Here is a 25,015-nt window from a genome sequence, read left to right as displayed (position 1 = left end):
AATTCAGTTATTATTTTGTCTTGTGGAATATATGTAAATATCTGTTTTTTTTAAATAGTTTTAACAAAACAGTACTAAATTTAAAAAATAGCATCTTGCAGATTCTTAGTTATGTACATATGTGCAGAATTACATAAGGTCATCTCATTGATATAGAATCTATTTAGCGCATTTAGCACAGGTTGAAAGATAAAACAAACACTCTGTGTTCTGGACTAAAGGGAACTTAGAGAGCACATGTCACTTACCTAAATGGGCAAAGAACAGAAGTCAAGGTCTCAGCTGTGAATATAGTGATGAAAATGTCATGACAAGCACAAAACTGGAGTTATGAGTAAAAGTGTCAAAAGAAGATTTATTGTTGTTCATTTGTAGCAAAATAGAAAAGGGAATAAAATCTGGTTTCTGACCATGATGCCATAGCGTAATTAAACATTTTATCCGTGTAACTGATTTTCCAGAATGTGTGTACAACAAGGTGTGTAGAAAGTTAAATTTTTTTTACTCTAAGGAAAAAATAAAATGCCGAGAATGATGAAAGTTTCTCTTAAGCTGCAGAACTCAGTGAGCATAAAATTACTTTTCAGCCAGGACACAATGAAAGTACAGGGTTTTATAGTTCTAAAATGATTTTGTGATGACAAGGTTTATTACAATGTCAAATATATCTTGATTCATCTTTAAGATGCCATTTTTTCTCTTCTGTTTCTTATTTCCTAAAGGTGGTGGATGTTGAGCTCCACAGAAACTCACTAGGTGATGACTTCATCCCCTCTGCCCCCTCATCTTCGTCATCATCTTCATCTTCCGCTCATCTGCCGTTTGTGGGCGGGTCTGGTTTCTCCTCCACAGCTGTTCAAAGCTCTCGGCGGCCCTCCTCTCCCTCTCAGCACACTCATGATGATCAGCCCAGCTCAGATAGAGGTAGACAAAACATACACAAATGCCTGTCCATCTCACAGGATGCCACATAGTAACACAAAAGAATTATGCAGTATCCCACTGTCTTTAAAATGGGATTATTTTGATTAAGAGGATTAGTAGGATGTTTGCACTTTATTGCATAAGCAGCGTAAACTGTTTTGAAAATCTGTATTAGTCCAAGACTAGACCTTCATTATACATTCCATGCCCAAGTCACTTGTATGAAAATGCATTTTGTGTTTGGGACGGTAACTTAAGCTGGTTCCTAAAGATACTTCTAGCACTTAAATGTGTGTAAATGAATTATTGATTAGATTTATTGATTACGAAATATACTGTTCTCCCTCTTATTTCAGTTCCAGGTGTGACTATCAAGAGTGAGTCGGTGCGTTCTTCATGTTCTGAACGAACTTCACAGTCAAATAGGTCTGAGAAAATCACCCTTGGTTCCCACGGAAACTCAGCCTTTCAGCCAATCACAGCCAGCTGTAAGATAATTCCACAAGGGCAAGTGCCCAGTCCCGCCGAATCACCTGGGAAATCATTCCAGCCGATTACGATGAGCTGCAAGATTGTGTCTGGTGAGTCTCACAGGTGCACAAAGAAGGTGGAGAAGAGCAGAGTTGAAATGCAAGCAGTAAAATCCTCTATATACAGTCTCTTTCATGTTGCTCTGGCTTTTTTCTACTGGAGGTTTCGATTTTCTAGAGAAACGGAGACTGTCAGAAAGTTGTGAAACTCCTCTGTAATGCATTATAGATTTGCTGTCAGTGTGTGACAGCAGATCTAAGAGGAGCTCAGTCTGATATGTCCTAGTCTTGCCTTGCCAGACCTACTCTTTATAAAGTCTGGTCCACATTTTATCTTATTCTGACCAAGAACCACCCACTTTTGCCACCATACTAACATTTATGTTCGATTGCTGTGTTTTGCCCCCTAGTGGCAGCCAAACTTAATTTTCACTCTTGATAGGGAAGCAGCTGTTCCTTCACTAGTTCACTATGGTAAAATGAATGAGTATTGAATGTATGAATATATCCACAAAAAACATCTCCCAAAACGTCAAAAAACAGTAGCTTTAGGATAATCGCAGGCCATCTGATTGGCATGCAAAATTACCAAACTACCAGTTCTATCTTGTTTACTTAGTAGTGCCTAACTTTCAAAGATTTGATGCTGTGATACTCGTAAATTTGACAAATCTAGGAAAATACTTGTCTTGTAGCAGTCTGTTATGAACTTGCATTAACATAACACTGTTTACCATTGACTTATTAAAACGCTGTATTCTCTGACACTCAAAAATAGTCAGCCAGTCAGTTTTGGTAAGACGACTTGAAAAGAAGAGCATTGTAAAGATGTGAAACTGTTTTATAAAGCATTATGGATTTGCAGTCTGTGTGGCTCTGAAACATGATGCAAAATTTATGAGGTTCACACTATAAATCTAATCATAGAAACACAATATTTGTGCTCCAGGCTCTCCTATCTCCACCCCTAGTCACTCTCCTCTCCCCCGGACATCAACATCCACGCCAGTGCACATGAAGTCCAGCCCCTCAGTCATAAATAACCCCTACATTATCGTGGACAAACCAGGCCAAGTCATTAATATGGCTGCATCGACATCTGCAGCTACAGGTACATACTCTCCCTCATCTCTACACACAGAGTAACAAAGTGTCGCTTTGACTACATGATGAATCTCATGTCCTCAGTGTTTATGTGAGTTTTGTCAGATATTGGTCTCTAGGTTTCTTTTTCATCTCCTTTATATTAAACATCGAACAAGTTCTGATCGGTTACAATTGCGGTAACATTCTAGTTTTAGCGAGGACAGAAAAATTACTTTTTCAGAAATTTGTCGCATCAAGCATGGGGAGGACACAGTAAGAAAGTGTCAAGAGTGAATGATGAAGACAAATCACAAAGTACAAGTTTCCCTTTTAGTTCTTTTTCCCTTCTTGTGCTCTCTATCTCACACACACTCTCTTTGCTTCACTCTTTCCCATGACTCATGCTGTGGGTTTACAGGCCATCATAAGACCTGGTTGCCATAGCAACCACATCACTGAGAGTTTAGGAGTGTGTGGAGCATGCAGTTGATGTAACATTACTCTGTGTGTGTGTGTGTGTGTGTGTGTGTGTGTAAGAACAAATTCCACCTCCATGGCTGCACAACTGATGTGCTTCTCGCAAATGCTGTATCACCTATAACTGCATTCTGGCACCCCAGTTAACATCTTTACAACACGCACAGGCCTCCACAAAAACACACCTACATGCTCTCAGGGAAGATGAGTGTGTGTGTGTGGGTGGTCAGAGCTCTGTGCTGTGGTGCTAAAGCAACATAGTGACCATTAGAAATGGACATAATAGGAACAAATGTACAGATGCTTCTCAAAACTCTACACTATTTTCCGTGCCATGACTATCGGAATCATAGTTGTCATTTTTCTTGGACTTTAGTAAATTGCTGGTTTTCAAAATCTAATAGCTTTCTATCTAGACAGCATTGTGGGGCACCATGAGTGCATTTGAGTCAAATGTAGAGTGCTTGACGTGTAGGTAGGGCACTGAAGATGAGTGTTCCAACACTTCTGTTATGGCTAAAAATGCTGACAAGACACTTGTTTCCCAGTACAAATATCTAAACATCCTTAAATGAAGATATGCTTAAAAAACTGAACAAAGTGATTTGAGTTTATGCTTAATACAAGAACAAATATCTGTCAGTGAAGTATGAAATTGTTAATTTTTCTGAGGTCACTGGCAGATATTTGTTCTTGGTTTAATTATGAACTCACTTTATTTTTATATATATATACATAGGAAACGAGTATCTTCTGTCATTTTACTTAAGTAAGTGTATTTTGATTTCAAGACTCTTTAGACATTTGCACTGGTAAACAAGATACAAGTACGGAGGAAGAACATCAGATCAGAAGGTACAATAATATTCCAGTAGTTGGCAGATATATTTTCTTTACTTTAAGGTCTAAAATAAGTCTTAAATTTACCTTCTGAAACTTGCAGAAATCCTGTTTTGAGGTTGGATGCTCAAAATTAAAACAAGCCAATGATGCCCTAAATGCTATCTAGGTAGAGTAGGAGACATGATTCAAACATTTCAGTGGATCTTTGAATGCAAAAAAAGTGCTGTCTTTGTATGCAGCTTTTTATACACATCTCTTATGACTATGCTTTGTTCTGAGAAGGCCTCTGCAGAATTCATACAACAGCATGAAAATGAGGCATTAATGAAGTCTGAACATCTAAGAAACAGCTGCTTTGAATTAAAACTAAAACCAAGATATAAAATATTCTGCTACATGCTTTTATGAATTATTAAGGCATCGCCCAGAAATGAAGATTCCCTACAGGGAAAATGTATCTGTATTATATGAAGATGAGTGAAGCTATTTTACTGTCCTGATTCATTCAGTTGTTTGTAGGAACTTAAACTTAAAAAATAAAGATCACCTTATAGAAATTAAACAATTCTTTCTTTGATAAATAACAGTTTGTTATTTATCACTTGAGTCATTTCAATTCATTTTCCTATTTAAATGGAGTCTCGGAATGTCAGAGCAGCTTCAGAAAATCACTGTTTGCATGTCTTGAGCTGTAAAATTTCTGTCTTTGTGTTATTGGAGAACAGAGCTTGTGAAAATCAGGCTGTGAATTTGGAGAAGAAGCTGCATGCCAACCATCCTGGGGGATGGTGCATTATGAGATTTGGAGTAAATAAACTCCTTTGTTTTGTCAGCTCACGAATATATACTGGAGAAATTGAGCACAGAAGAGTTCAGTCCTAACACGGTTAAGTTAAACAATGAGCTGCAGAGTAACTCACTATTCCATTGTGCACAAAGATGCAGACAGAAACCTCTTTGTGCCAAAGCGATGCAAATATTTGTTGAAATTCTGCTCCATAATTTTTATAGACCTCTGAGAAAGTCCTAAACCTGAGCAAGAGCAAAAAGCGCTGTGATAATGTCATGATATATTGACACAAAAACACATGAAGTAAATGTAGAAGAAAGCACTCTTTTCATAACGCTTGTAAAATGGGTCCATAAAAACGCATTTTTCTTTTGTTTTGACTGATCTTGTCGCAATGAAAAAAACAGTTTGAATAGACCTTGAAATTAAAAGGAAATTAATCTATTTTCTAAATGCATTTTATTGATCTTGTTGTAAATTATTCATAGATGAATGCTTCATTTTATTTATTTGCTTATTTTTTCTCAACACCTTTTTTAATCAAGATGTCATAACTCGATCTTCCAACTGACCTCTCTCTGGTGACGTATGCTGGATGTCAAGTTAAACTCCATTAAGCTTCTGAAGTGTCATACTTACTTATTATATCTGCTGTTTTCATGTGTTCATTTCAGGCAGTCCGACGGCCAAGCAGAGCAGCACAGCCCATGGTGCTCGATCACCTGCTCCTAAAGTTCACACCAGCAGCTTCCTGTCCTCTGGGCTCAAGGTGAGATTGACTCTCTCGGTGAATGGATTTATTCAGTGCAACTCACATTTGATTGCAGTTTGGGGTCTTGCTGCTCTAGTCCAGCCATATGTGTAGGACTTGTGCAGAATAATTTACCTACTGGTAAATGTGCTTTGCCTCCTTTTAGCTGTCTTTTTGATTTATTACCATGCAGTAAAGTGGTGAGCATCTCTCTCTTGCTCCTACAAGGCAACTGAAGTGAAGGGTGGGTGGATGAGTATAGAATATCAGTAGAAATTGTATGGCTATTGTGAGTGAAATCACCTGTAATTGAAAAATACAGATGTAGGCTGTTGAAAACAATGTGAGACAATCAATTCCCCTTCAGGCAGATTAGCATGATAAATCGTTACCCGTTTGTATTCAGAGAGAGCTGTAATAGAGCTTGTAAGAGGAAAGCATCCCTGAATAGGGAATCATTTCTCTGTCATTGTTCTATAGAGCTATTAATATGGCTTCTGCTGTTCTTTACATTTTATTTACAAAGTGAAAAGATAATGTTTGTAATAATCATTCAGACCAACCAATGCAGTATAAGTTGTCTGTCCCTCTGCTGAACTGAAGAAAAACTGACTCAAATTAGGTGATGATCTCTCTCTGTCTCTCTCTCACTATCTGGGTTATTCTCTGAGGGTGTTTCAATGTTTTCTGGACACTGCGGGCTAAATTAACACCAGTAGTTATTAATAGTTACTGCCAGGCGGTGCAGTAAGAGGTCTGCAGCAGCTGTGTGTGTGTGTGAAGGTTTAAAATGGGACATCTATCTGTGGCGTGATGTTGCTGCTTTTGCACAAGCTGTGCAGAGAACTGAAGTATTCCCAGAGCATGCACACACACACACACAAACACACTCTCATACGTGGACATGCAGTGAGAATGGTCCACAGATGTTTCTTCAGAATAGTCAAAAAATAATTTGAGCTTGTGTTTTGGGTCAATAAGAGGTTTAATTTTTTTGATAAAAAGTCTCTTTTGCTCTTCAAGTCTGTATTTATTTGCTCAAAAATACATTGTGATTTATTACAATTTATTTTATTCCTGTGATGGCAAAACTGAATTTTCAGCAGCAATTACTCCAGGTTTCAGTGTCACATGATCCTTCAGAAATCTGAATTTGAAGCTCTAGAAACATTCCTTATTATTATGAATGTTGAAAAAGGTTGTTTAATAGTTTTTTTGTTAGTTTTTAACCAGGATTCTTTGATGAATAGAATTGTCAAAAGAATAATTTATTTAAAATAGAAATCTTTACTGAAACTTTATTAATGTCTTTACTGTCACTTTTGTTCAATTGAATGCTTCCTTGTATGAATAAATGAAAATTATGGCTGGTACTATACATGATCTTAAAAACGTTTGTCTGAATGCCTAAATGCTTAAAATTAGTTTTGTAAATATAAATTATGCTTATGTAAATATTTCTTAATTTAAAATGCCATCACTTGTCTAGGATGCATGTGAACTTTAATACAATGTTGCTTAAAAGAATGAACAGCTTAGCTAATATCTAGACAGAGGGTGGAGACCTTCAAAAAGAAAGAGATATAAGATAAGAGAGAAGTTTTTTAACAGTAGAGCGCAATATAATTCCCATTTGTTTAATTTAATAGTTTGATGACTTGACTGTTAGTCTAGAATGTTAATAATGATTAATGAGTCAAAAGCTTTCGACTGGTAATTTTTACTTTTTGCACTGTAGTTTTTAAAGGAACATTTAATTTTAAATTCAGGGTGTTTGAGTGTGAGTGTTTTTACTGTTGATTATATGAGAGATATGACAGTGTTGTTGAGATTGTGAGTTTGCATTGGTTTACCTTTTGCTGTGTGCTGCTGGCAGGAGAGGTGAATCTCAACTCAAGTTCACTGAGTTTATCTCCGTGAACTTGAGTTGAGTTTGTGTTTATCTTACCCAAGGGAATGTGTGATTCATTAAATTAACTTGGGATTGGATCACACACCCAATATCTCTGGAAAATATCTTGGTTGAAATTGAACCGTGAATCAAACTGATGGCTTTTCAGTGCACATCTCGCTGTAATATGACAAGCACAGAGTAATAAAAAATTCTCTCTCTGTCTGTCTGTCTTAAGGTTATAATCAAGCAAGAACCAGGAGAGGTGCCCACCCAGCCGTCACCACAGCAACAGGTCGTCTCCACCGCAGCATCCCAGCAGCAGCAACAGTATGTGACAGTGAAGGGAGGTCACATGATAGCCATGTCGCCGCAAAAACAGAGTGGGGCGGGGACTGGAGGTGCCACACCCAGCAAGGTTTTTATGAATACTCTTTTGTTTTGTTTTGTGTTTACCATTATGATATTGTTCAATTAGACTATTTATGTTTCATATTTGGTTGACTCTTTAATCTGTTTTCAAACCAAATCCTATTGTTCCATTCAGTACCGTTTCAGTACCTAGTGAGCTGCTTACCTAAATATTTGGGCATCGTAGCTCAAAGATTGTTCAGATGCATCTGTAATGTCCAAAAATAATGTCTAGGTTGTTCTGTACTTCAGTTCTGCATTTCTGTAGTTTCATCCCTCAATGCAGGCCATCCTGTCTGAGAGTTTTTGAAACTGGAGTGCGCTGTGGTCATGCGGTCTAAACATATCTCAGGTCATTTTGTCTCTGTGGACCTCCTACTCGTCTCTTTACTGCAGCCTTTTTTAGCACCTGAGAGTCAAAGTCACTCGTACATCCTGTTTAGAGACAGTCCATCTACAGTATGGCATTCTGCACAAAAAAGTCTTAACTTTCAAACTCTACATTACAGTCTTCGGCACACTTATTGCATATTTTTTATATTATTCCTTAGATCTCTCGGTTTTAACTTGAGCCATTTTCTTTAGGATCTTTATAAATTCGTTATACACTTTTTTTTTTTTTTTTTTTTTTTTTTTTTTAAAGATGAAGTTTCTCGATCAGGCACAAACGTTTTCAGATTCTTAATGAACATTGCTGCAGCATTACTATTGAGATGTGAATGACTTTCTCATATTGAAATAAGACTTAATAGATAACATATACTACTGTTTAAAAGTTTGGAGTCCATATGATTTTATTCCACAAGGATGAACTAAATCAATCAAAACTGACAGTAAAGACATTTATAATGTTACAAAAGATTTCTATTTCATATAAATGTTGTTGTTATATGTTGTCAATTAATCAAAGATTCATGAAAACGTGCCAGGGTTTCCACATAACATTAAGCAGCACAACTGTTTTTACAGTAATAATAATAATAATGATAATAAATGTTTCTTGAGCAGCAAATCAGCATTTTTGAATTATTTTTGAAGGAGCATGTGACACTGAAAATTGGAGTAATGATGCTGAAGATTCAGATTTCCATCACAGGAATACATTATATTTTAAAATATTTGAATCTAGAAGACAGTTATTTTAATAATTTCCAGAATATTACTCTCTTCCTGTATTTTGATCAAATAAATGCAGCCTTGATGAGCAAAAACCTCACTGACCCAAAACTTTTGAACAGTAGTGTACACACCTGTTTTGATTATACTAAAAATATGAATTGAGGAAAAATGGTGAGTAAATATTTTATATAAAAAGGACACCAAAACTGCTACATTTATTGATTTATGATAGCTCAGCTGTGCAATTTACAAGTATTTCCAGTTGCAGAGTAACTGCGTGTGTTTGTGTAGGTGTTGGGGATTCCGCTGGGCTCTGCTGTCAAACAGGTCTCCATGAGCAGCGGGCAGATCTTGGTCGCTAAGTCCAGCCCCTCTGTGTCCAAGGTGGTGGGCCAAAAGCAAGTGGTAGCACAGGGCATCGCTAAAGCAATCGTCAGCGGAGGAGGCAGCGGCGCAAGCGGCATCACGGGACAGCAGGTGCATGCTGTTACCAAGGCAGCAAGTGGGTCTGGAGGAAGTGGCAAGAGTGGAGGTCAGTGTACTCACATTTTCGTGACCCTCATCATGCCATAAAGTGACCCATATAATTCACTTTATCTCTACTCTGCTGTGTCTTTTCTTTAAACAAGTCGAGATAACTAATCCTAACCAAGGTTAATGTGACAAGTTGCCAGCATCAGGTTTTTCTGTCCTCACTGAAAACGAAATAAATTGACAGTCTCAACCAATTAGAACTTCATATTTAATATTCTGGGCCAGTGAATGTGAAAAAAGCATTTTTGATTGTGGTTAGGAGAGGTGATTGTTTGTGTAGATGCATAGATGTGTATCTGATTCTTGAAGTAAAAGTGTGCAAGTATTCATTTTTAGAAGGTGAAGTGTGTGTATGTGCGCAAATTCAAAAAGCATAAATTTGTCTTTCCAGGGATCTTAATTAAGATGTTCGGAACAGTAGTGTGTGTGTGGGGGACAGAACAAGATTGTGCTTTTGTTTGTGTGTTCGGAGAAGTGTTTGTCAGGCTGATCAGCAGATGTTGTGCTGAGAGGGAAATTTCACAGGGCTCAACTAAGTGTGTGTGGCTGTACCACAATGCTGACTAAACCATTAGGAAACTCCATTACTAAGTCTTGTATCTCCCTGCCGCCACAGGGGGAAACAGGATTTAGTTTGATTAACATATGGAACATATGTTGATGCATTTAGGAAGCTTGTTAGTGGTATATGAAATAGACTCAAAGCTGTATTGCTACATGTTCTGTATAGGTTCCATGTCCTACACATTTTTTGCATCTTATGAGTCCACTTATAATGTCAGTTTAGATTACTACATTTTTGTACACAATTTTGGTGTAAAGTATGAATTTACATAAAGTATGAGTTTTCTATTTTAATACATTTTAAAATGTTATTTATGCTTGTTATGGCAAAGCTGAAATTTCAACAACCGTTACTCCAGTTTTCAGTGTCATGTTATCCTTCAGAAATAATTATAATATGCTGTTTTGGTGTTCAAGGGAATTTTGTATTATCAATGTGGAAAACGTTTTACTAAATGTTTTTGTGGAAACGATGCATTTCTTCAGGCTTCTGTGATGAATTAAAGCATTTATTTTAAAATGAACAGCATTTATTTTAAATATAAATCCTCTTGAACTGTCACTTTTGATCAGTTTAATGCTACCCTGATAAATAAAAGGATTAAATTCTTCAAAAAGAAGAGTTTGAACAGTAGTGTATGTACAGTGAAAACATATAGCGATGTGCTGTCAAGGATAAAAACCTTCAGTGAGGAACAGATCAAGTTGATATTCACTGATAACTTACCTAATTTTTTTTTTTATTGTCCATATTCAACCTTTATTCTCTGACACTGTACTATTTCCTGATATAATATGTTTCTCGTTTGTTTAATTGTTGTTTTTGTGGTGATTTTGTCTTTTTTTTTTATTTTTTTTTAAGTTATGGCTACCTTACAACTACCAGCAAATAACCTGGCAAACCTGGCTAATCTGCCTCCGGGCACCAAACTCTACCTGACCACCAATAGCAAGAACCCATCGGGCAAAGGCAAACTACTACTGATCCCACAGGGAGCCATTCTGAGAGCCTCACACAGCGCAGGTCAGACAAGTATGTCATATGAATTTGGGAGTATTCAGATAAACATCTAACTAGTTTTAACTCTATCTGTAGGCCAGCAGTCTCAGAGTTCTGGTTCTGGTGGGTCACATTCCTCCAGTGGGTCCTCAGGGTCAGGCAGCCTGCCTTCCAATTTATCCTACACTTCTTACATCCTCAAACAGACTCCTCAGGTAATAGTCTTTGCTGTAAATCATTTATGACACGCACTAACTAGTAGAATTGATCCTGACACTAGTTGTTTAGTTCAATTTAAACAATTTTAGTTTGAACGAGTGTACTCTTACTTTGTTAATTAGGCTCATTCTCGCACACTATTTGAATGACCTCCGTTTAATACATTTAAAGCAATCTCCAAAGCCACACACACACACACACACATACATATCCCAGAAGCCTTTACTGTCAGTTTGGGTTATGCTGACATAGTCACTATTACTCTTTTCAGGGCACGTTCTTGGTTGGCCAGCCAGGGGGCTCTGGGAAACAGAGCTCTGGTGGTCATGTGGCATCCAGTCCTGGATCCAGTACCCAGCAGGCCATTCGGGTCACAGCCGGACAGAAGGCAGCCATATTGGCTCAGGTGTGTAACAAAGTAAGGATTTAAATACATAAAATCTCTTTCCTTTGATCTTTCCCCTCTAATGTAAAAAAGTTATATAGCTACTACAGGCAAGCACTCCCCTCCAAAAGCATTGGGGCACTGAGGCCAATTCCTTTATTTTTGCTGTAGACTGAACACATTTGGGTTTGACATCAAAAGATGAATATCAGACAAGAGAATTACATGCCGGCTTTTATTTCCAGGTATTTACATCTGGATCTGACACACAACTTAGAAGATATCACCTTTTGTTTGAACTAGGGCTGGGCGATATGGCTGAAAACTGTATCACGATATCAGTGTTTCATATCGAAGATATCGATAATTATTGATATTTTTTTTTAAGGTGGTACATCAAGTTCGTGGTATTACCAGTCTTGGCGGGGACGACGGTCTTGCATAATTTGCAGACTTATTTTTATTTTACTTATTTGATTAGGTCAGACTTATAATATCCAAAAACTGCCGTACTGGGAGCTGACTTTCTCTTTTATTTACAATTTCCTCGCTCGCTGCGGCACTCATTTTCTGCTTATGAAGAGGAATCCAGCAGACCAGCCAGGTCTGGCTGCAGACGTGCACTCTCAGCCGCGCGTGCGCACTTTTTTTTTTTTCGCGTGCGCACTTAGACACGAGACAACGATATGGCGCAACCAAACATGATACTGTTACATGATTGGCTGTTAGCGTGTCACTCCCTACGTTGCTAGGTTACCAGAGAGCGAGTGCCTTTGTTAATGCAACCAAACTTGCTTCGCAGCCTTTGTTTTCTTCCGACGAAGAATAAAAAATATTGAACGTTTTATCGAACACATTTTTTATTGATATCGTTCACGTGTCTATCGCGATACATATCGTTATCGTTTTATCGCCCAGCCCTAGTTTGAACCCACCCATTTTTCATTGGCTTCACTGTCCCAATACTTCTGGGGGGGAATGTATGTAATGTATTATTTATACATTATTAGTTAATTTAAAACAATTATATATTACAATATTTAATACAATTAATATTTAAATTAAAATATTATAATCATTTATTGGATTACACAGATTGGAGTTTATTGGATTGGACAGATGTTCAGGTCATGCTGTAGGTTTTATTTTAGGTGCAGATAATGCAGATAGAAGATGTTTTGTCTTTATTTCACAGTACATTAAACTTTTTATTACATTCAGAATACAATCTCACATTTCTTGTAAATGTCGTTCCTTTTTGCCGTGGCACTGTAGATAACAATGAAGCAGAGATATATCCAGCCACAAATTAATTTATCTTGCTAAAACAGTCATCTGTGTTTAATAAGTTAGCTTCAATAAAATCTAGAAATAAAATGTTAAATCTCGCACACACTCAAGCTCAGTGACTCGGAAGGAGTGGGATCAGTTTACCTACTGTAAAAAGCAAAAGTGTTCAGGGGTTTGCCATTATTTCCTCCCTCTTCGTCATCGATTTCATGCTCACTCTCCATCTCATGGATCTTGCTTTATCTCTCCTCTTTCTTTCGTTCACTTGCTGCACTTTCATTAGTATTACACAACGCCTCTTCTGAAGAGCTCACACTCTCTAGAGCCCTTTCTGTGTGTGTGTGTGTGTGTGTGTGTGAGTGTGTGTGTTTGTCCTGATTATAAGATAAAGGCTAATGAGTATGCCTGCAGCTGACATTTGAGCTGTAATTCAACCTGTAAACATACACTCATGGGCTTCTCTTCCTTTCTTCCTTCTCTTTCTACCTTTCTTCTTGTTGCTTAATTATCCATTTGAATCATACCCTCATAATTCTCTTCATAAAGTGGAGCACATAGGGCACCATGATTTCTGCTCATTAGTGTATTGTTATAATTCTCGTTATCTCCCCTCAGCACAGGTGAGACTAAATCAAACCTCTTCCTCTGGTGTGTTAGACCTGCTAGAGGTTGTTTGCATGCAGTAAGATGACCATACATATTGATCAATGCCTGATCTACTTCAGTACTCTGGAGGTCATGGTGGAGTGTTTGTGTTTGATGGAGGGTATTTGCTGTGGGCTTAAGAGCATGAGAGAAGCAACTTTAGAAGGGAAGACATGCGAGTAAGAGTGTGAAAAACAAGTTAAAGATGTCTTGCTGTATCACTTCATATGCTGTTATGTAAGGGAGATACTTGCAGTCTTTTTCTCACTCTCTTTTCAAGTCCAGTGAAGCTGTATTGGCATGAATATTAAAGTCCATTATTGCCAAAAACACAATGTTTAAAAGAGACTCTAGGAGAATCTCATTGTAGATTGTAGTTTTTCAATAGAATGTGCCTTATTTACATTTTGGTGTGATTGTAAGGCTTACAGTTTTATTTATCACTGTAAAGAACAGCGCCTTTGGTAGGAATAACATATTTCTCAGATTGCTGGGTTTGGATTTTTCAAATTCTTTCTTTTAATGTTTGATTGACAGGTGGTGGGTGGGTCTCAAGGTTCTCAGGTGAAGCTGTCAGATGGCTCAGTGAAGATGGTAACAGCTGCCACAGCAAGTCACCTGAATAAACCTGGCACGACAACCCTGAGAATGACAGGAGGTGTCATCACTGCCACAAGCTCCACCCCATCCACACCCAGTGCCACACCCACCTCTCAACAGGTAGGAGATTTCGGATCAAGAAGTGTTGCTCCTTGCCTACAAATGTCTTATTGGACTAAAAATCACATTCCATAATTAGATTGTTCTGTAGCTTTGAACTAAGACGACAAATGTGCATGCTGGAAACTCATTGTATTGTGCCTCCATCACAAAGTCACAAAATATATTGAAGTCACTTTGTCCATTTATAGCCCCTCTAATGATTTCCCCCCTACAGTCAGCAGAAGCCACTGGAGGATCGTCCTCTCAGCCTTTCCCTCAGACGGCTAAAGCACCACCGCAGCACCCTGTGCTTGTAGCTGCCAATCAAGCTGCGGTGATCAGTGCGGCCAAGAGTGCCAGCTCTGCCGCCAACACTGCAAAGAGCTCTGCTTCTGGCACCGGTGCGGTTGTCACAGTCGCAAAGAGCGTCACCATGCCTCTCATTAGCCTGTCGAAGGGGGCGGGGTCATCTGTTATGGGAGGGGCCAAAAGCTCCAGCCCATCACTGGTCACTGCAGCGTCACTGATAGGTGGAGGAACGGTCAGTGGGAAAACTGCTGCCACCATCTCAGGTAACCAGTCTGCTTCTGTCTAGAGTTGCCCCTTGTTTAAAAAAATGTATGATCACTCCTTTCGCAGGCCCACGCAATCTGGAATTTCACTGATTTTCCAATGGGTTCAAGTTAGTCATACAAATTTGCCTTATTGACTGACAGAAAACTGCTTGGTTTTAAAGCGACTTCTATGTGAGACGTGCTTTACACATCGCTACACTATTGACAGTAGACAATGGCCTGTGAAATTTCACCAAAATGTCTTGTGTGACTGCACCTTTAGAATGACATTGGGGCATTTAATGGGCATTTAAATTGGATCACGAATGCCTTTTTTCCATCTGTTGGCTAAATGGTTTCTGTCCATTAGCTTCAAGTGTGAAATAACTCTTTATCAACAATCCGAATGTCAAAGTCTTATAACTTCATATTTCACAGTAACAACCACAATTTGTGCATAGAAAAATGAAATTAAAAATGGTTTACATGTTAAATAACCATGTTACAGTGCACATTTTGGATAATGCAAGCCATCCATCCCTACTCTGATTTAATTGTATAAATTGTATAAATTTTTTGGTTCACGTCACCATGATTCTCTTCATTCACAGGTATGTTGAAGTTGCATCCAGCTCAGTCCAGTTCCCAGCAGACGGTTCTCACCATCCCAGCCAATCAGCTGAAGCAGCTCAGCGTGGGCAGTGGTTCCTCAGGGCTGCAGACCATCTTGATGCCTGTCGGCAAAGGTAACAGCACCCTGTTTCTCTGATACCCACACAGCCTGACTTACAGTCCTGATCTCTAGTGTCCTGAAGGCTTTGAGTCTGTGCAATATTGTCAAGTTAGACTTCTTATTTTCAGCTTCATGTTCTAGTTAATTGCTCCATTCCTAAACCTAGAGAGGTGCCTTGTGGTTAGAGATCTTGGATGGCAACCAGAAGATTGTAGGTTTGAGTCCCTACAAGTGGTGATTTATGATTCATCACCTAAAGCAAGGCAGTCTTATGTGGCATGTTGGGCTATGTCGGGTTGTTAAGGAGTTTTAATTCTGCCAGCCTTCATGGACTGACATTTTTTGTCAGCCGTGTTGAGCCTGCCAGATTGTATTTATCAGAGATGTTTGTTTTTGTTCAGCATTCATCAGCGATGACAGTAATGGGTGAACAGAGCTCCGGAGACTCTGTATCCTGTCAGATACAGTTTTCATTTTATCATTTTGTGCTCTCTTTACCTGATTGCTATCTTTGTTTTAGATTGATCTTTGCAGCACCATGGCAGAAGAAGCTACCTCAGTTTAGTTTGTTTTATGTTGAATGAGTGCAGTTCTTGAACATCAAAGCAGTGAGACCGACCATTTCCTGTAACAGTATTCAAGCTGTTGTCATAGCGATAGAGATGGATGGAAGTATGGAAGAAAGTAATTGTGAGATTACAAGATTCAGTAATTGAGAAATGGCAGGCTTGAGTGCTCTTAACATTTATGAGAAACAACAGGAACTACATGAGTCAGAACATAACGCTTTTATGCTACCTTAGTCATGGCTTAAAGAGGATTTTTTTACTAAATTAGCACTATGGGTGGGCAGTATGACAAAAATGCTATTTCACATTAAGAAATTTCTCAATAACAGTAAATAATTATTTTTGATATTTTATCTTTGTTATTAAAATACCAATAAAAAAGATACAAATTAAATAAGCCTCTTAGAGAAGGTCTATTTAGGTTTCAAGTAATACTATAGAAATTGAGTACTAGTATAGAATATTGAATTATCAAATGTAAAATCAAAACATTCTTGTTTTAAGTAGTTATTTTAGTACTTTACCTTGCTCACCCACTCTTGGTATTTAAGGCTACACATTGCGCTGGGGCTGGTTTCCTATGATCAGAACAATATGAAGCAATTTTTTTAGCATTTGTAGCAATTAAAGTAAACCTAAAAACAATTATTGTACTAATGGGTTCCCAGAGGACCCCAGATTTACATTACTGCAAAGTAATACTGTACACTTTGTATTATGGCTTGTATAATAATGGTCCATAAATAATAAATAAGTCAAAGTTAATTTACCCTTGTGCCTCTGAGTCATTTGGGACGATCCAGAAAAGATTTTCCCTTCAGGTCTAGCAGTACCCTAGAGGATGCTATTGATGTGTAGTTAGCGGTAAATTGGTCCTAAATAAATTGTAGATACCATACATTTGACCATACATTTAAGCTTGTATATTTTGTGAAAAATAACAATGCTTGCCAGAATATAGGCGTCTGGCTTGTACTTACCTTCATTCTCTGTAGTAGTCATGTATTGTGTCTTTAATAAATACAAAAAAAGAAAAAACTATATATGCAGATAAATAATACTACCACTATAGTAATTTTATATAGGCCTATACACTACCATTTAGAGTTTTGGTGTCGGTAAGATTTTTTTCATGTTTGAACTTCTCCTATGCTCTCCAAGGCTTATATGAAATGTTGCAAAATATTATTAGCATTTATAGTAACGGTTTTATTTCTGTCATTTATAAAGCAGAATTTTCAGCAGCCATTGTCTTCAGTGTCACACGATCCTTCAGAAATCATTCTAATATGCTGATGTGGTGCTCAAGAAACATTTATTATTATTACCAATGTTAACAACAATTGTGCTGCTTAACAGAAACAGTTATAGTTTTTCAGTATTTCTTATGAATAGAAATTTAAAAGAAAAGCAATTTTTTGAAATGGAAAACATTTGCAATGTTATAAATGTCTTTACTGTCTCTTTTGATCATGTTACAGTCATGCAATCTGGTACTAAAGGTGCATCTAGTAGCAACACAACAACGAGTGGAGCTCCTTCCTCAGCATCCACACCTGTAGCTCAAGGTGAGGCATGCACGTGTGCGCGCACACACACACACACACACACACACACATACAGTGGATATAATGTCAAGCAGTTATGTGCATAACCATTCAATCCACTGATTTCCACTGTGTTTGTCTCTTTACATAGTTAAAACTGAACCAGGTTTGATTAGCTCCACATGTACGACTCCAGTACCCCCAACATCTGCCCCAGCCTCTACAGCACCCACCTCTGGTCCCCTGCCGACAACCCCCACATCCACAGACACAGCTGCTACTATTAAAGTAGAACAAGGCATGGAATCTACAACTCATGAACTTATCAAGTAAGAAGCGCACACACACTATGGAGTCTCTCAGTTCTGATCTGTCTGAATGTCAGATTTTCCCTAAGGATTCTATTTCTGCAGAGGGGCATCGACAGCCACAGAGAAGCCCATTCACACAGTAACAGCTAGTCAGTAATAATACTGATAAAATTCTCATGACACTTAATTGGGTTAATACTGATGTAATTCTCATGACATTTTGAGTTGTATTTCACTATAAGTAACGACTTGCAGTTTCTTGAGTGAATAAATAGTTAATTCATTAATCTCTATGACCAATTCTAAGTGAGTGAGCAATTTTTCTAACTAATTCAGACTCATAACACTACAGCCTAGGTCAGGGGTTTTCAAACTTTTTTGTCACCCGAACCCCTTTGACATAAATTATTTACTTAAATTACCTCCTGATATTTTAAATAAATATTTCAATAATTTAATGGCACATTTGTATGTTTAATTTTAAAAACGTTTATTTTTATCATTCATTTTTAAATTTCAGAAATATTTATATAGCTATTGTTATTATTACACTCAGAAAATTATAAAAATTCATATTAGGCCTTCTTTAATTTACAATGCATTAAATTTTGTTCCATAATAATTGTTTAAATACAGGGTTTTCCAAAAAGATAATTATTTTTTTATACATTTAAGATTTAACATTTACATGACAATTGTATAAACCTGTAACATTTATTTGCAAAAATGTTTTAAATTTTTATTCTTCTTATTAAGCACACCCTGTACCAACTCACGAACCCCACTTTGGGAAACCCTGGCCTAGAGAATAAAATGCAATAGAAAGATGTGTTGTATATTTATTGTTTATTTTATTTAGTAATGCCCAGTCTTTCTCATAAGATTCAATGTAGTCATCTGCAAAAACATAAAAAATAAACAATTAAAATAAATGGAGCATCACTGCTGCTCAATATCAGTGTCGGAAATTCTAATTTTATGCTAATATGTTGAAAGCTTGTAATATTTGTGCACATATTTAAAAAATAATTGTCAATCTCTCTTAGTACGGAGCACATAGAGAACATGACACAACTTCTGACAGCCATCGTGAAGAAATTCCCTCTGATTGTCCCTGAGAAAAGTAAGTTTGACAGTTTTGAAGACTTTAATATCGCCATGAGATAAAAGTCAACTATTTTCTTAATGAAAAGTTTTGGGTCAGAGAAAAAATAAATATTTTGATATTTGAAGTCACTTATGATCACAGAGGCATTTGTTTGATCAAAAATACTGTAAAAACAGTAATATTGTGAATCCTCACTTAAAATAACTGTTTTCTATTTTAATATATTTTAAAATGTATTTTATCTCTGTGATGGCAAAGCTGAATTTCTTGTAGCATTACTCCAGTCACATGATCCTTTAGAAATCACTCTAATAGGCTGATTTGGTACTCAAGAAAAAATTGTTATTATTATCAGTTTTGAAACAATTGATTGTCTCCAGTCATTTAATCTGCATAAAAAGTCAATTTACACCAGGCCAAATCAAAGTTGGTGTGTTCTTTACAGATGAGGACTCTCATCCGTTCTGTGCCACCTCTGTAGATCAGTACTACTCATGGAACATTGGCAAACGCAGAGCTGCAGAGGTACAGGGATGCTTGTGTTTCATCTAGTCTGGGGGCATCTGTAAACTTTGTTAAATAGGGTTCATTTATTTTATTTTTTTCTCTCTGTGTAGTTGCAGCGAGCAGTGGCTGTGCGCCGTGTGTGTGCTGATCTCTTAGAGAGAACCCCTCGGCTTCAGGCCCTCACTCCACCCAGAACTAAAGAGGTGCTCCGCTGGTGCCGTCTTCGTGGTTACACTCCCCTTGACCCTGAACCTCAGCGCACAGAGGAGGACTCCATCGAGGACATACTCACACAGATCGACAGTGAACCCGGTGTGTGTTTTGAACTCTTGGTTGAGGTTAATTCATCATGGCCTGTGTCTCTCTCAGCTATCCAGAACTTTGACTTACACAAGACTTGGCACAGACAATGCAATAGTGTTATATATATATAATCTAGATGTGCTGGAAACATCAGATCAGATCAGGGCAGATTGAGTATTTTCTCTTCTGTGGTGACAGATTGAGTCTCTCTCTCTCTCTCTCTCTCTCTCTCTCTCTCTCTCTCTCTCTCTCTCAATTCAATTCAATTCAATTCAAGTGTGCTTTATTGGCATGACAAAAACTATACATTTGTATTGCCAAAGCAATTGCAGCTGGGCTGCTTACAAATAGTGCACATATGTATTAACAGAAAGAAAAATAATAATAATAATTGTAATAATAATGTATAAAAGTATTTAGCATGTAGTACAAATTAATTAGTAATGTAAGTATATCAACTAGAAATAAAAATAAAATAAGATAAGGGATTAGACAGATTTACAGAGGCAAAATGTACTAATAGAGTAATATGGTTTAATATAATCTAGATGTGCTGGAAAGATCAGATCAGGGCAGATTGAGTATTTTCTCTTCTATGGTGACAGATTGAGTCTCTCTCTCTCTCTCTCTCTCTCTCTCTCTCTCTCTCTCTCTCTCTATATCTCTATCTCTATCTCTATCTCTCTATCTCTATCTCTCTCTCTATCTCTCTCTCTCTCTATATATATATATATATATATATATATATATATATATATATATATATATATATATATATATATATATATATATATATATATATATATTATTTCTGCAGTTCCATCCAGTGGGCTGCTTCACCCAAAATTAGTTTTTGCTATGTGTGTTATTTTGTTGTTGTTGTGCTAATAGTGTTGCGTCATTAGCTAAGATAAGTGCTGATGTCATACTCAATTGATATTGACTGAGAGACATTAGTGCACTTCAGCGTTATTTGTTTGAATGAGTGACCACTAATGGAGATGTTGTCCATGAGTGTCACTAATGAGGTTTATTTTCAGTTAGCATGCTGCCTTAGAAAATATCCTGTGTTGACAGTAGGCGGTGAGGAGGTTCACTAGGGTGCCTTGTTTGTTGCACTATTTTCTCCTGCCATGCTTATTGTCTTCAGCCTCCATTTATGTGCTTTCTTGGTTTGCTTCTTGTGTTGTTCAATGTAAAACACCCTTAGGTTTATAAAAGGCATTATACAATAAATAAATTAATAATTATTAGCCACTTTATAAGCTGTTGTTATTATTACTTTTATTATTAAGCTTGTGTAACCGTTAAGACTAATTATAATTATAAGAATTATAATTATCAACTATTATTATTAAATAGTAATAATATTAATTGGTTTATTTATTGGACACTTTAAACCAATAATGATATTACTACTATTAATAATAATAATAATGGCAATTACTTCTAATAATAATTGAATTATTACTAGGCAAAATGCAAACTTATTTTATTATATTTTATTAATAGTAATAATAATAATAGTGTTTGGAAATTGGAACAGAGCCATAGTGTAGATCAAGTGTATTATTAGTTTTTGGTTGGTTTGTGTAGCTCAGTTGTTGCTGTTTTACACTAAGACATGTTTGTGTGTGTTAGAGTGCAGTTCGACTCTGACTGGCTGTGAGGAGTTGTCACAACGTCTGGAGCAACTTCAGAGGATTCTGAAGGCGGAGCCTGACGAGGAGGATGACAAGCTTCTTGACATCATCAGTGTGAAAGACATAGACGCTGCCAAGGTCAAAATCAAACTGGAACAGGAAGAGGCCGAGCAGGAACCCAAGTTCTTCTTGGGGCGCTGCCCATCAACCCAGTTCATCAGAGACACAGCAGAGCAGGTGGGTGACACTGAAATATTTTTTCTGTCTGCCTACCTGCATCCAGACTTTCTGCTGTGTCATACATGTAATGATATTGTGTGTGTGTTAGATCGGCGTCACACAGCAGCAGGTGGAGGTGGAGAAGAATGTTTTTGCTCCAGTCGTGGAGACCATGATTCTTAAGGTAAGTGTTGTAAGAGTAATTAGTTTTATTTTATGAGAGAAAATTTGACTTTAGGGCTGTTCACATCATGAATGATAACTATAAAGTTTTAATCCCCTAATATACTCATCATTATAGTTACAGTTCATGGTGTGAACAGGCCTTTGCACTATTTACTAACTTTTTGTTCTATGGTAAGTAGTAGCCTCTCCAACTCTTTTATCTCATTGGTCTTAAATATCAGTCCACACAGCTGTTCATTAAGTATCGAATATGTTAATGAATTTTTCTTTTTACATCAGTGAGAATTTTTTTTTTTTTTTTTTTTTTTTTCCCTGGGTACGACATGGTGTTACAATAGATAATGCATTTCTTAACATGTCAAAGTGCTGAACGTTGTCTAAAACTTTCCATAGGCTGTGGAGCAGTTTGCCAGTGAAATCCTCAGGGAGTCTTTGGCCAATGCCCATGGGAAATCCCAACAAAACAGGTCAGTGCATCCGCCCGTATGCCAGTACAAGATTAATCAGGACAGATGGGCAGACCAGCACGATTCAGAGTAAAGAGTAGTTTCCAACGCTCTTCTGCTCTTTTCAGATTACTTCATGGTCAATTTTGAAGAACTCTGAGCATTGAACTTTGACTAATGTGATTTGATTGTGAGAGGAAGTGCTTTATGATAGTATATAATTATCAGAGCACTGAGAATAGCTCATGAAATCTGATTTATTTGAGTGGTAGAGCAGCAGAGCCCGGCCCTGAGAGAGAAGAGATTGGCTCAGTGCTGCTCTACTTACTCAGCACATCTGCTTTCATTCACATGCCTGACACACACTCACAAATTGAACAGAATATTTCATCAGCCTTTTATACAGTATTCGGTAACTGCCTTTTATAGAGCACCGCTTTAAATGATGATTAGTCAAGCAGGAACTGATTGAAGTCTCATACATTAACAGAAAGCAGAAGTTTGACAAGACTCATAGACCTCTCATTTAATGCTCAAAAGGTCAATAACCCATTATACCAAGATAGCAAATGTGCCGTGAGATTTCTGTCTCTCTCTCTTTCCCATCCTCGTTTCATTCCTCTCTTCTTGTCTCCACAGAACTCCGAGAGAGATATCGGCTATGGATGTGCATCAGGCCATTAGCTCTATTCCCACCTGTGATTTTCTGACTAATAGGTAATTTTGCTCATCCTAATTTTAAGCTTTTCAGTGTCTATCATCAGGGTTCCCATGGTCATTGAACAACCTGGAAACATTTGGAAACTATGAAATAAAATTAAATAAAACAAAAATAAATGAAATATAAATAGACATGGAAATGACTCTAGTAAATGTATGCTCATTATTAAATGTTTCATATGCTTTGAATTGCCTTTTATCAGTGCAGTTTCTATAAATACAATTATTTTAAAAATAAATCTAAAATTAAAAAATAAATATAAATACAAATTGAAATGCCTCTAGTAAATAATGCTCACAATTGAAATATTTAATTGGCTCTAAATACCCCTTTATTGGTGCAGTTTCTATAATATGATTTTTAAAATCTTAACCGATTTTCCAAATGTCATTGGTCAAAATGTGTGGGAACCCTGTATCATTACTAGTGCAGTTTTATTTATTTTAAACTTTGCCATAAACTCTGTCTTTGGTAGATACATGGGCATCCTGGTGAAGGATGAAAGCCACGCTGACTAACTTCACTCCTTGGCATCTGACTACAGATGAACAGGTGGACTGTCATACACAGACTCCTCCCCCTCACATTCTGTAAAGGTGAAGAATGTGCAAGGGCTGACCAATCACAGGTGCAAATGCCCTCTTATTTGCTGGTGTCATAATAGAAGTCAGCCATTATTCCAACAACAGCTGTGAGAGTACTGAACCCAAACAGGGCTTGATACGCAGCCTGAACAGCATTTGTTGCAAATGGCTACATCGTTCTATTTATTCGTTTTTCATTCTTCCTTTATGAATTCTGTGATATTTATGAACTCTGGTCCAGTATATATAACAGTACAGTTGACATTATTCTATTATTCTACTTTTTTATTGGGACACTCAATCTCTGCTAATGAAAGCCCTGATCACATTAACCTGCTTTGCCATTGACACAGAGCTTGTTTAGCTTGTGTTAGTCTTAAAGGAATAGTTCACCCAAAATAATTTACTCATCCTCATGTTGTTTGAAATGGCGGTGAGTAAATGATGACAACTTCAGTTGTAGGCATTTCTTTAATCAGAAGTGCAGACATTAAATGAGCCACTGAACAATGAACCGTACTGTTTTTCTGTTCTGAAATGACTTTATCAAGCAGGATTTATTTGGAGAAGCTGATTAGTTTTATATGAAATCATCCGTTCATTGTCTTTTTATATGAGAACTTTGGGTGGAGATTAATGTCCGTTTTGAGTCGCACGTCTTCACTAGGGCAAAGAATGTCTAAGAAAAGTCTTAATCGTGTTTTTTCACATGAATTTGAGTTATTTTCATGCGGCTGTGGGAGCAGTTTGTGTGAGCTTTATTTCTTTTTTTGTACTGTTTCTGTCATTTGGGACATTGAGGAAAATGTGCAGATAGACAGGAGGCATTTGTGTATTTGTTAAAACAATCTGTCTACAGTGCCCTCTGGTTTGGTGGGCTACTTTGTGTCATACATCTAGCATCGGTTTCTGTGTCCTTGTGTTTACACACATCAGGAAATTTCTGGTGTTTGTATGGATGGGAGAGAATGTGTTGCTGTCTGTGTTAATTCAGTGTTAAAGTCTTCACTTGTCTAACTGAACTCCTGAATGTTTTTCCTTCACATTGTGTATCAAAAATAGCTATTCTTGTATTAAAAATGGTCGATCTGCCACTAAGATGGATCTAGCTGTACTGATTTGCTCTATTCTTTTTCCAACTGCCAGTACAAATGAAATGTCACATAGCAAAACAATAACAGGATAAACTTTCAAGCACTCAGAATTAAGTTTTGCGTAATGTTAATTAAAAAAAGTGTAGTTTTTTGTGCTGAAGATATCTCTGTTTGTCTTCCAATTGCGACTTTATATCTCTCAGTTCTGACTTTATAACTCGCAATTCTTACTTTATATCTCTCAATTCTGACTTCATATCTCTCAATTCTGACTTCATATCTCGCAATTCTGACTTCATATCTCGCAATTCTGACTTCATATCTCGCAA

At 37.1% G+C, this 25,015-nt stretch overlaps 1 protein-coding gene across 5 annotated transcripts in view; it reads left to right on the top strand.

The window, feature by feature from the left end:
• The window catches only part of LOC306845658 (YEATS domain-containing protein 2-like), a 30,222-nt gene extending 5,514 nt beyond the window's left edge, over window positions 1–24,708 (top strand). For 3 of the 5 annotated variants that reach the window (XM_079378578.1, XM_079378577.1, XM_079378579.1), the window contains 22 exons: window positions 723–924; window positions 1,281–1,505; window positions 2,404–2,565; window positions 5,325–5,419; window positions 7,531–7,710; window positions 9,114–9,354; window positions 10,783–10,944; window positions 11,017–11,135; window positions 11,411–11,557; window positions 13,997–14,179; window positions 14,397–14,733; window positions 15,327–15,461; window positions 17,499–17,585; window positions 17,716–17,893; window positions 18,922–18,998; window positions 19,429–19,508; window positions 19,601–19,802; window positions 21,435–21,673; window positions 21,765–21,839; window positions 22,235–22,308; window positions 22,927–23,004; window positions 23,484–24,708. In XM_079378578.1, the coding sequence (XP_079234704.1) occupies window positions 723–924; window positions 1,281–1,505; window positions 2,404–2,565; window positions 5,325–5,419; window positions 7,531–7,710; window positions 9,114–9,354; window positions 10,783–10,944; window positions 11,017–11,135; window positions 11,411–11,557; window positions 13,997–14,179; window positions 14,397–14,733; window positions 15,327–15,461; window positions 17,499–17,585; window positions 17,716–17,893; window positions 18,922–18,998; window positions 19,429–19,508; window positions 19,601–19,802; window positions 21,435–21,673; window positions 21,765–21,839; window positions 22,235–22,308; window positions 22,927–23,004; window positions 23,484–23,526 (3,321 nt within the window). In that variant the 3' untranslated portion in view covers window positions 23,527–24,708. The remainder of the gene's footprint in view (window positions 1–722; window positions 925–1,280; window positions 1,506–2,403; window positions 2,566–5,324; window positions 5,420–7,530; window positions 7,711–9,113; window positions 9,355–10,782; window positions 10,945–11,016; window positions 11,136–11,410; window positions 11,558–13,996; window positions 14,180–14,396; window positions 14,734–15,326; window positions 15,462–17,498; window positions 17,586–17,715; window positions 17,894–18,921; window positions 18,999–19,428; window positions 19,509–19,600; window positions 19,803–21,434; window positions 21,674–21,764; window positions 21,840–22,234; window positions 22,309–22,926; window positions 23,005–23,483) is intronic. The other 2 variants (XM_079378581.1, XM_079378580.1) reach the window with 1 other exon arrangement.
• Window positions 24,709–25,015: the final 307 nt, after the last annotated feature.

This window comes from Barbus barbus (genome assembly GCF_936440315.1).
Source record: "Barbus barbus genome assembly, chromosome: 26".
NCBI classification, from domain to species: Eukaryota; Metazoa; Chordata; class Actinopteri; order Cypriniformes; family Cyprinidae; genus Barbus; species Barbus barbus.
The sequence above is the reverse complement of the archived record's forward strand: the minus strand, read 5'-3'. Positions and strand labels throughout refer to the sequence as shown.